We start from the raw sequence: 11,817 nt of genomic DNA, 5'->3' as shown, positions 1-11,817 counted from the left end.
TAAAAATATACCAATTTTTATAGTTACACCAGTCAAAGTATACATCTTGATAAATTTTCACATACTTAAAATACTCATATACTGCTGTGTAATAGCACCAAGATCAAAACACAGAATATCACTAGTTTCCCCAAAGTTCCTTTCGTGCTCTCTTCCAGTTACTCCCCACTTCTCTGTCCCAAAAGTGACTACTGTCTTGACTTCTAACACCAGAAATTAGTTTTCTTTCTATAAAAACGAAATCCTATAGTAAGAACTCTGATACCTAGTTTTTTCACTCAATATATTTTAAAGATTCTTCTGTGATATTGCACTATTCTTTTTTATTGCTGTATGGAATTCTAGGAATATGTGCAGTTATTCATTATACTCTTGATGGACATTGAGATTGTTGCCTTTTTTTTTTTTTTTGCTATTACATATCGTGCTGCTGTGAAATTCCTTATGCTTGTCTTTAAGTGAATTCAAAGTCTTTAGAAATCTATAACAATTCTCCCTTCTGCTCTTTTGTCTTGCCATTTTTGTTGAAGAAATTGGGTCACCTGTCTTATACACAAAATCAGGTTTTTCAAGCATGATTATAGTAGAGATTGTTTTATTTATTTTTAAAATATTTTTGGTTTTATGTGTTAATATGGGCTTTCCTGGTGGCTCAGATGGTAAAGAATCCGCCTGCAATGTGGGAGACCTGGATTCCATTGCTGGGTTGGGAAGATCCCCTGGAGAAGGGAACGGCTACCCATTCCAGTATTCTTTTTTGTGTGTGTGCTAGAAAGCAATGTCTTTTATTTAAAGTTGTTTGTTTCTTTTTTGTTTTTTTGCAGAAAACTTTTAATGGGTGATTTTTTAAATTTTATTTATTTTTAATCGAAGGATAATTGCTTAACAGAATTTTGTTGTTTTCTGTACTCTTGCCTGGAGAATCCCCACGGACAGAGGAGCCTGGCAGGCTACAGTCCATGGGGTGGCAAAGAGTCAGACTCGCCTGAGCGACTTTCACTTTCACGTAGAACCTTGAGTTGAAATCGTTCTGTCACCTGCAAAGATTAATAAGTAAAATGATGCAAATAACTTTGAGTGTTTTTCCCCCCTTTTAAAAATCTTCAAGAAGAATGTGGCTTTTTTAACTCTTAGCTTGGATAATCAACATTTTAGAAAATTCATTTTATGTTAGTGATGTATTAGTTTTTTAAATTTTTGCCTATTTTATAACTATGTTATGTTTTAAGTGAAAATAAATAGTAAGGATCCTCTTTGTATATTTCCTTTAATAGGTTTGATATTAGTGTGCTGTCAAAATTTTCCTCTTGCCTGGCAGATCAACATTTACATTATAGTCCATTAATGGGAGAAATAGCTGATGTTGTAAATAGGAACTTGGAAAACATACAGGACTTAAGGTAAGTTTATTTAGGGGCTTTGTGTTGTGGTGGAAAGATTCTGGACTTGGAGTGCACACACACTTAGACTTGCTAGTTCCTAACTATGTGACTTTATTCTCTTGCAAGTTCACAGTCCTCACCTACAAAACAGGAATAGTGAGTAGTATCTACTGTACAATGTTGCTGTGGGAATTAGACATAAAATATGTAAACTATGACACGACATTGTTGAGCTCTGTGATTTTCCCTTACTTGCAAGCTAACATGTTTGCTTGCCATCCTTACGACCTCATTTAACCTTAAATACCTCCCAAAGGCCCTATCTCTAAATATAGTCACATTGCCAGTGGGGCTTTAACGTATAAATTTGTGGGGAGAGGGCGTAGTTTGGTTTGTAGCCTACACCAGTGTCCATAGTAACATTAGTCACACTCGCTGAAGGGAGGAAACAACCTAAATGTCTCTCAGCAAATGAATGGACAATCAAAATTTTGTATATACCCACAATGGAGCATCATTTAACCTTAAAAAGGAAGGAAATCCTGATATATCCTACAACATGTATAAACCCTGAAGACATTATGCCAGTGAAATAAGCCAGACACAGAAGGACAGATATTGTATGAATTCCCTTTATATGAGGTGCCTAGAGTAGTCAAATTCATAGAAACAAAGTAGAATGGTAGTTGCCGGGTGTTGAAGGAGGGGAGAATGGGGAGTTACTATTTAATGGGTAAGAAGTTTTAGTTTGAGAAGATGAAAAAGTCCTGCAGTGGATGATGGTGATGGTTGTATAGCAATGTGAATGTACTTAATACCACTGAACTGTATACTTAAAAATGTTTAAAATGGTAAATTTTACTTTATATATATTTTCACACACACATGAAAGTAGCTTATAAAAGCAGAGATAATAAAAATCACTGTAAATTTTTTTAACTTTAAAAAATTCTTATAGACCCATTTGAGAATCTAATGAAATCTTGGGTACTTCCCCACTCCAAATTGCAATTACAATTAAAAAAATCATATCCAAGTTTATAATTAAACTAAAAAGCAACACTAGGTTACTAATTTCTGTTAATTGATGTTAACATTAAACATTTGGATTAGAGAAGCTGAAGTATTATACAACTGGGTTTTTAAAAAATAATTTGTTTTATTGGAAAGATTGAAGAAATTTTGAAACAAAAAACTTCAAATAGTTCCACTAATTGAGATAGTGGAATGGTTGAGATAGTTTTAGATTCACATTTTCATGTTTTTTTTGTAGATGTTTTCTAATTATCATCCCCACATGTTTGTTACATCATACCTTTTACATTCCTTATTCATTATTAGGTGTATTCTTGTATGTAGAGTTTTATGATTTTTGTATTATGTAAGAACTGTCTCCTTCTGAAAGGAGAAATGTCTCCTTTGTAATTTTGGTGTCTTCCACAGTGCCAGAAGATTGATTTATGTTTCTTAAAAGTGTTTATTGAGTGAAGAAATACTCATGTTCAATATTGTCCTACTGTTATATATTAATATCAATATAGCATAAAACATTAAAAATATGAAATCATTCATTAGTGAGAAATATTTTGCCAATACTTTTACTGGTAGATTATAAATACAGAGGAGGGAGTAATAAAGCAAAGTCTACTTCTGAAAATTATAGAATGAGACCTTCCGTGTTGCATTCAATTGGCTGTTGGCACAGAGTGATTTCTGAGTAAATTTCATTAAAATATTTCCCTTCAAAGTATTTATCTACAGAACAAGATATTATACACATTCAACAAAAATTATTTTTCAATCCTTTTTTTTGTCTACAGGCTTTTGATGACTAGGAGATCAGAATTCAAGTTCCACTAGTATTTAAAAGAAAAATTTTGTTGTATAAATAAAGCCTGTAGTAGTATTTTTATCAATTCCTTTCTGTTTCTAAGCATTTAGTCATAGAATTTTTCATTATTCTTAGATAATGTAAACCTTTTGCATCTTCTTCCTCTTTCAGGTCCTTGTCTGTTTTGATGGTCAGCATATCTTCTTTAATATCACAGCGTTTTCAAGAGAAATTAGTGAACAAAGCAGAATTACTTTTTGACACTATGGATTCTTCCCAGGTCAACACTGCAAGAAGAATAGTACAATTTCTTCGAAATATTAAATATAGATATTACCCACTATTAGAAAGGTGTAATAAAGTATTTTTGAGCAATATGAACCATCTTGATTTGGACTCCATCAGTAAAATACTTGGTCTATACTACTCTCTACAGTTTCATAGTTTTGAATTTATTTTAATGACTAAGAAGAAGCTAACAGAAATGATTCCTCTGTTTGACCACCCTGCTAGCTGTGTAAAATTGTTTGTAGCGTTGGGACCCATGGCAGGACCTGAAGAAAAGAAACAGTAAGTTCAGCTAAAAGCGCTTTACTTTTCCTGTTGAGAATATATGGAGTCTTCAGGCATAGATCTCCTTGCAGTTCTAGAAGTCAGAAAAGTCACTCCACTCCAAAGTAGAAGGGAGTTGAGTACTCTGCTCCTTGATCTTTCTCTGGTTATCCTAACTTATATCTCAAACTCAGTCTCCTAAGGTGTTTTGAATGGGGGCCAGTAATCCCTTGGGGGTCAACATAGCACTGCTGAAGGAGAACATCGTATCAGTGGTATTCTTCTCCCTTCTTAGGCTGCGTGACTGGCTTTGGTGGTTGTGGTGGTTTAGTTACTAAGTAGTGTCCCACTCTTTTGTGACCCCATGGTCTGTAGTCCCCCAGGCTCCCCTGTCCATGGGATTTCCCCAGCAAGAATACTGGAGTGGCTTGCCATTTCTTTCTCCAGGGGATCTTTCTGACCCAGGGATTCAACCTGTGTCTCCTGCATTGGCAGGTGGATTTTTTACCACTGAGCCACCAGGGAAGCCCCTGTAAAGATGAACAAATATTAAATTAATACATGATTAGTAGGTATGAGCAAACAGATTAAGTGTGATTAGTAGATTCAGTTAAGCAGGGGTTCCAGGAATTACATATTGGGTATATGTAGATGTCTGTTTCTGTTAGCAAAGACTTTATAGAGAGTTTTTGAGAGTCTTCTAAATTACATGAAGAAATTTAAGGGTACATTTTAAGAGACTGGATTAAGATGGGAATAAGATGAGTATTAAAAAACTTTTATTGGCAGTTTTTTCTTGTCACCAAGTACTGTTAAAATCTCTTATGCCAGGGCAGAGACAGGGCAGTCTCTGACTTCATGAAATTTTTATTCCACTTGGAAGTATAGAAATAGGTAATTGAAATATGTAAATACCATGACATGTCAATATAGTTTATGAGTATACTAAAAAATAGATATAGATAGTAATTGCTGTGGGCAGACAGAAAAGTGAGAGAAAAATGTGGATAAAATTGTTGGGGAAAAGCTATGGGGAGAAGCTGGGTTTGAAATACTTGGTAAGGTTAGTGAAAAGGATGGTGTGGAACTATCCAGGATGAATAGAGAATTAGTTTGCCATGCTTTCTTCAGATTTCATATTTTGTACTTGCCTTCTAAATTATTCTAAAAGACACTCATATACTTATCACTGCACTACTTTGGATGATTTCAAAATGGACCATCTTTGTAAATTTTCAGTTTATAGTGTTATAATAAGTACTTAGTGTTAAGGTTTCTGTTAATATGTAGATATGGTGACTTCCTGGTCAGATCTTACTAAGTTTTTAAAAATTGGGGCAATATTGAAATATCAATTGTTTGCTCCATAGCTCTCTCCTACTGAATAATTTCATTGAATTATTGTATTTTATACCCAAGGAAACCATACCTTATTTGAAAATCATTAATTAAAAACATTTTATTTATATTTTTTAAGAGTTTAAGATTATACTGAGGCCTTAGTTTCTTTGAAGAAAATACATTTTTCTTTATTTAATAATATTTTGTGTTATCCCCAATTAGGTGGGGAGAAAATTAGAATTATATATTTAATCTATTTTTTAAATTTAGTTTTTGTTTATATTATTTCTATTTATTGCCTAAGAACTGTTATTTATAAAAATTTAACAAACTAGTCATTAATTTTCTAACATATTTTTCTTTGCTTCTAGACTTAAATCAACTATATTATTGATGTCAGAGGAGCTGACTGGCCAGCAGGCCCTGGCAGTGATGGGAGCAATGGAAGAGATGGAAAGCAGAAATTCACGTCTGATTAAAAAGTATACTTTCCTGAAATTTTTGGTGTTAAGTTTAGTTGACATTCATAAGTTGCTTATTTTTGAGAAAAAAAATTTTTTTTCTATAATCTTGGTTTTGAAGAAATAAATAATTAACATTTAAGTCATTGTTTATTTTCTAAATAACTTTTCAAAACAGGTTTTTAATTGTTTACAACATCTTTCATTTCATTTGCTGCTATTCTGATTCTCAGGCAGAGGATTATAATCTAGGAAAGTGAAGAGCATAAAGCACAAATGTCTTCTTAAAAAGACAGTTTCTGTAGAACAGTTAACGTCTATCTACGTGAACTTGAATTGTTTCATACTATAGTTGTTACCTTGAAATCATACTGCAACATACTGGCTTTTTAAACTTGAGATTTAAGAAGAAACAAACATATGTGGTTCAGATTGTATATATTTATTATTTCATTGTGTATTATATATTCCTTTAAAAAATATTCCTTCTGCCCTAGTTCCTCCAGTTTATTGACTGTTTGCATTTTTCATTGCTTTTAAGCATCTCCATTAGAGGACCATACTGGATTTAAGGAAGAAAAATCATTTTACATTTCTTTTGTCATCTTGAGACAGTTCTTCAAGAACAGAAAACCTTGGGTCATTCATTGCTATATCTCTAGCCCAGAGCATGTCTGGCATGAAACAGCTCCTCAGTAAAAGTTTAATAATAGTACATGAGTGAACTGGTTATAATACATGTTTTATCATTCTTTTTAGGATTACTTCAATTCTGTATAAACATTTGGATAACTATAAACCAGTAGAGTTGTTGAGAATAACTCAAGCGTTGATTTTTCTACATTTTCAAAGTAAAGAGCTTTTTGTGAGACTCAGAGAATTACTACTTAGGTAAGATTAAAATAGATGTGTTTAAGTCTTTCATTGTATAATCTAGCCTGTTTTGTTTAGTTATGTATAAGTTTAGTTATATAAAAGTTGCTGGAACTTTCGAAAACAGAAATGGGTAGATTATTATTAAAATTATTAAGACACTTATCTTGCTGCCTTGCCCATTCTGCCAGTGCTTGTGCTTGATATATTTTCAAATGGAAGTGAGGTCAGTGGGGTGATGAGAGCTCTAGGGCATGAACACATAAAACCAAGCCATTCTCCTTTCCTGCAGGAATGGAATAACCATCCATGAAAAGATTAGAGCTACTGAAGAAGGCAAAGCTCCATTTAGGAGTACTCACATTTGTAGTCCTTTAGTCTGCTTGCTTGCCTGTTTTAAGGAATAATTAAAATTTAATTTATTTTAAAATGTATTTATTTATTTTTGGCTGTGAGGGTCTTCACTGCTGCCTGGGCTTTTCTCTAATTGAAGTGCATGGGGGCTACTCTCTAGCTGTGGTGCACGGGCTGCTCATTGCGATGGCTCCTCTTGTTGCTGAGCACAGGTTCTGGACTCGCAGACTTCAGCAGCTGTGGTATGTTGTCTCAGTAGTTGCGGCTCTTGGGCTCTAGAGCTCAGGTTCAATAGTTGTGGCGCACAGGCTTAAGTTGCTCCATAGCATGTGGGATCTTCTTGGATCAGGGGTGTAACCTGTGTCTCCTGCATTGGCAGTGAGTGAGTGAGTGAGTGAAGTCGCTCAGTCGTGTCCAACTCTTTGCGACCCCATGGACTTTAGCCTACCAGGCTCCTCCTTCCATGGGATTCTCCAGGCAAGAGTAGGCAGGTGGACTCTTTATCACTGAGCCACCCGGGGGGTCCAAGGCATATAAAATTTAAAATTTTAAAACTAAAATATGTGATGGCAATGTTAGTAAAGTATATTCATATGATTTTCCCTTTTATAATTAAAAAAATTTGCATTTCTTTGAACATAGCATTCCTGTTTCAACTAAGAAGTTATTCAGTTTTCCATTGATTTTTATTTTACTTTAAGATGGAGTGTTCCAATTAAAAATTTTGACTTTAAGGATCAAAATAATGTCTTGAATGAAATTAAAACCAGATTAATCTTTTTCCTCCTCTGTTTTTCCCATACTAGTTTGATTTCTTACTGTGATTTTTGAAAGACCAGGCATGTGACTTTATGTTGTAATCAATACTAACATATAATTGAAAATGATTTTTGCTGTAATAAAATGATATGCTATTATGGTTAAGGATTTGAACTGAGGAATAAGAGGTAGCAGTTTATCAGGTGAGAATTTAGCATAATAGATATGTTACAAGAAGGTTCACTGTTTTCTTAAATAGCTTTCTTATCAAGGTGATTAAGTACAGGATTGTTTCTTCACTTCATATTTATTAATAACATCCACTTTCATATAGCCTCTGAATTAAGAATTTAATATAATTATGTTCTAAATTAGGTATCGTAAACTGGCCCAGAGACATGATTTATTTGGTCAGTACAGTGTTTCTTAAAATAGTAAATTACACAATACTATTGGCCTACAGGTATGCTAACAGAAAAGTAAGACAGGAGTGGGAGCATCACAGGAAATTTCACTTTACCGGTAATGTTTTGTTTACTTTATTAAAAAATTTGAAGCAGATATGGCAATGTTGAAGTTTAGTAATTCTGCATAGCAAGAGCCTCTACATACCTCTGTAGTTTTAAATTTAACCCTTCCCCCACTTCGGTGCAGGTTGTGCGAAGGAATACAGTCTAGTTAAAATAGTTGACATAAATGTTTGTGTGAATATCTCCTGAAACTATCTGAGGAACCCAGGGAATTCATGTACTGGAATAATATGTTCTTAAAAAAAAAAAAGATGATATATTGAACTATCTACATAAAATAGACATATTCCCTCCGCTTGACCCTACTCCCTCCTCTTTACCCCTACCCCCTTCTCCAAGCTAACTGTTGTCCCTGCTTCTAACTGCATGGATTAGTTTTGCCTGTTTAGTGCTTTGCTTCTTTTGTTTAACATTTTATTTATGAGATTTACCCGTGTGTTTGCTATATATTCTTGTAAGAATGTAACATGTTTTTTTTAGTCTATTTTAATGTTGATAGATATTTGATTTATTTCCAGTTTTTGGCTATTATAAATACCTCTGTGGTGAACATCCTCATTTGTATCTTTTAGTGAACATATGTATACATCTCTGTCGGTATTTACTGAGGAGTATGATTGTTGATTATACATATGTTATAATATGTTCACCTTCAGCAGATCCTGCTAAATAGTTTTCTATTTTGTCTTCCTTTCTTTTTAACAGTTTCCCAACTAGGGATTGCACCCGGGCTATAGCAGTGAAACCCGGAATCCTAATCACTAGTCCACCAGGGAACTCTGTATAGTTTTCTAAAGTGACTGTACCAGTTTATTTACCACTAGCAAAATGTGAGCATTCCTGTTTCTTGAGATCTTCACCAACTCTTGGTACATTTTTATTTTAGCCATGCTGGTAGATTTGTGGTAGAACGTAAATAAACGCAATTGCATCTGTTGTGAGTTTTGGAATTTTAGGGAATACCATAAGGAAAACATCAAGTGGAGTCTGGCATGTTTGTGTCTCTTGGAGGTTTATTTTCAGATTAGTATCACAAGATTGGCAAATACTGAGAGCTCCTACCCCTTGGGTCAATTCTGTAAACAGATACAACTCTGGAGGTCTTTTCTTTTCTTTATATAAAATAGCATATTAATTTTTTGTGGTTATAAGAATACAATACTCATTTAGTACTTATTGAGTACCTACTTTGTGTCAGGCAGTGGGCCAGATATGTGAAATCATTTTGATTGTAGTTTATAAGCATAACAATTGGGTGTTCACACTATTAGGTGAGATGTGCTTCCCTCAGATCTGTTATGAGGTCAACACGTGACCCATCTCATGTGAAAAAAAAAAATCAGTTTGAAAACAGAAAAAAATATAAAGAAGAAAATAATCGTTTGTAAGCCCTTTCATTTATGGTGAGCAGTTTGGTTTATTTGCTTGTGGTGTGTATCATCTATATGTTTTTCTCATAGTTGAGAATCAAGAACGTACAGTTTTGTGTTCCTCGTCCCATACGCTTAACATTAACAGCATTTTCCTACATCATTTAAAGCTATTTGTAAATATTTTTAGTGATTGAGTATTGCCCATCATACGACTGTATCATAATTACCTTAACTATTCCCCTTCCTGGGTATGTAGACTGTTTTCAAATTTTAGCCACATAAATAAATATGATGAATAATGTAACATAAAATCTTTGCCTTCATTTTAGATTATTTTCTTAGGCTAGTTTACTAGACTAAGATTGATTATGTCAAATGATGTAATTACTTTTAAAGTTCTTAAGCTATACTGCTAAATTACTTTCCAGAAAGGTTGCACCAACTTTTTGAATTTACTATTAGTGAATGAGAAAGTCTGCATCAATATACCCTTGCTAGCCTTGAATATCATCATTATTTTAATATGCTAACTTAATATGTTGAAAAGTCAATCAGTTTTCTTTTAATTTATATTTGATCATCTCTTCCAGTACTTCTAAACTTAAAAGATGCTTTAAAAGCTCCCAGTTTTTAATTTGTATTTTAACAACTGCTGTCCTGGTGGTGGGTCTCTAAGCATAGGGATTTGGGAAAGGAGGAGTAGAGAAGGGATTGTATGCTCTGTGTTTGTCTTTTTTGTCTGTTTTTTTTTAAAGGTTGGGCTTCTTATATTACCGAATAAGGGGATCACTGTTATTGAGTGGTTACTCTTTGCCTGTTCTAGATCATACCAGCTTCTGACAGGTCACATCCAGAAATTCAGTCCAAATTCTGTCTCTCGCAACAGCTCTGCAGACATTGTTCTAACGTTGACCTTTTGTTTGTCAGGGACTATGGTTTTATTTTTGCATAAAAAAATGAGGATATGCTTTAGAACATCTTACAGCTTCCCTTGACTTCCCTTAGTAAGGGAAACTTGTCATTTTGAATTTATCTAACCCTTTTATTTATTTTCATTTATTTATTTATTTTTAGCTGTACTGGGTCTTGGCTGCTGTGCAGGCTTTTCTCTAGTTGTGGCAAGCAGGGGTTACTCTAGTTGTGGTACATGGGCTTTTCACTGCTGTGGCTTCTCTTGTTGTGGAGCATGGGCTTTCAGGGTGCAAGGGCTTTCGTACTTGCAGCATGTGGGCTCAGCAGTTGAGGCTCCCGGGCTCTAGAGCACAGGCTCAGTAGTTGTAGCACACAGGCTTAGCTGATCCAGGCATGTGGGATCTTCTGGACTAGGGATCAAACTCATCTCCTGCACTGGCAGGCGGATTCTTTACCACTGAGCACCAGGGAAGCCCCTAACCCTTTTCAAATTATATTTTAAAACTGCTACACCTATTAAGTGTAATAATAATTATATATTCACGTTTTAATTCTTATAACTAAGTTTTGTTGCTGATAGATTAATTCTGTTATTTTTATTTTTCCTTCTTTCTTTATAGTTATTTGAAAGTCAGTGTCATACCTAGTGAGATTTCCATCCTGGTCTATGCTCTTTCGATGCTTCCTTCTGCTCACCTGGACGAAGTGAGGATGTCTCAGATTGAAGCAGTTTTGCCACAGTGTGACCTACATGACCTGAATATTTTTGCAGCATCTATTTTAAGATGTATTCAGTATGATCACATGTATCTGGATAATATTCCTGGGAAACAGTTGAAAGTACTTCAAAAATTAGATCACTATGGTCATCAGAGACTACAAGAATGTAAAAGTTTGAATCTGTTATGGGAAGAAGTTAAATCTTTAAAAGGAGACTGGTTTGCTGATTCACTTCTTGAAGAAACAGTTGTTACCTTACAGCGTTTGATGGATGAAATTAATTACATCAATGTTGCAGGGATTGCATCTTTCATTTCTAGAACCAACTACCTCAGTACTTCACTACTTGATAAGATAGCCTCAGTGGTCCTTCAACAAATTGAAAAGGTGAAATTGAAATGTTGCATATTATTGTCAACTTCTAGAAGCATAAATGTTTATAATAAGTGCTTGAAGAGCTTGATTGGAATTTGAAGTTTGAAAATTAAGCTCTAGTTTCTGGTTAAATAATAATAGTTGTGTTAGGATAATGGAGATGTATGATTTTTGCCTTCTTTTTCTTATTTTCTATAATCCTGTGATACTTTTACTATTTAAAACTATTCAAAAGAGTAAGATTAAAGGTGAAAACTGAGAAAATTATAGGTCTTCACTGACTTTAGAATAATTGAATTGTCAGTGTGTCTTCTTACAGTTTTATTTCTGGAACTTGTAAAATGCTGTTTGTTT

The 11,817-nt window shown here is 34.1% G+C and overlaps 1 protein-coding gene and 1 non-coding gene across 2 annotated transcripts in view; both read left to right on the top strand.

Annotated features, from left to right (window-relative positions):
* The first annotated feature begins 1,256 nt into the window (after positions 1–1,256).
* Positions 1,257–11,817, top strand: part of FASTKD1 (FAST kinase domains 1) — a 24,192-nt gene continuing 13,631 nt past the window's right edge. The window contains exons 1-5 of the mRNA XM_040229283.1: positions 1,257–1,400; positions 3,385–3,783; positions 5,478–5,588; positions 6,327–6,458; positions 10,989–11,475. Of these exons, the coding sequence (XP_040085217.1) occupies positions 1,345–1,400; positions 3,385–3,783; positions 5,478–5,588; positions 6,327–6,458; positions 10,989–11,475 (1,185 nt within the window). The 5' untranslated portion in view covers positions 1,257–1,344. The remainder of the gene's footprint in view (positions 1,401–3,384; positions 3,784–5,477; positions 5,589–6,326; positions 6,459–10,988; positions 11,476–11,817) is intronic.
* LOC120855241 lies at positions 9,303–9,409 on the top strand. The gene has a single exon (XR_005719206.1). It is a non-coding gene; the product is annotated as a small nucleolar RNA U13 (small nucleolar RNA).

Source organism: Oryx dammah, unplaced genomic scaffold, assembly GCF_014754425.2.
Source record: "Oryx dammah isolate SB20612 unplaced genomic scaffold, SCBI_Odam_1.1 HiC_scaffold_27, whole genome shotgun sequence".
NCBI lineage: Eukaryota > Metazoa > Chordata > Mammalia > Artiodactyla > Bovidae > Oryx > Oryx dammah.
This window is presented reverse-complemented; position numbering and strand designations above follow the sequence as displayed.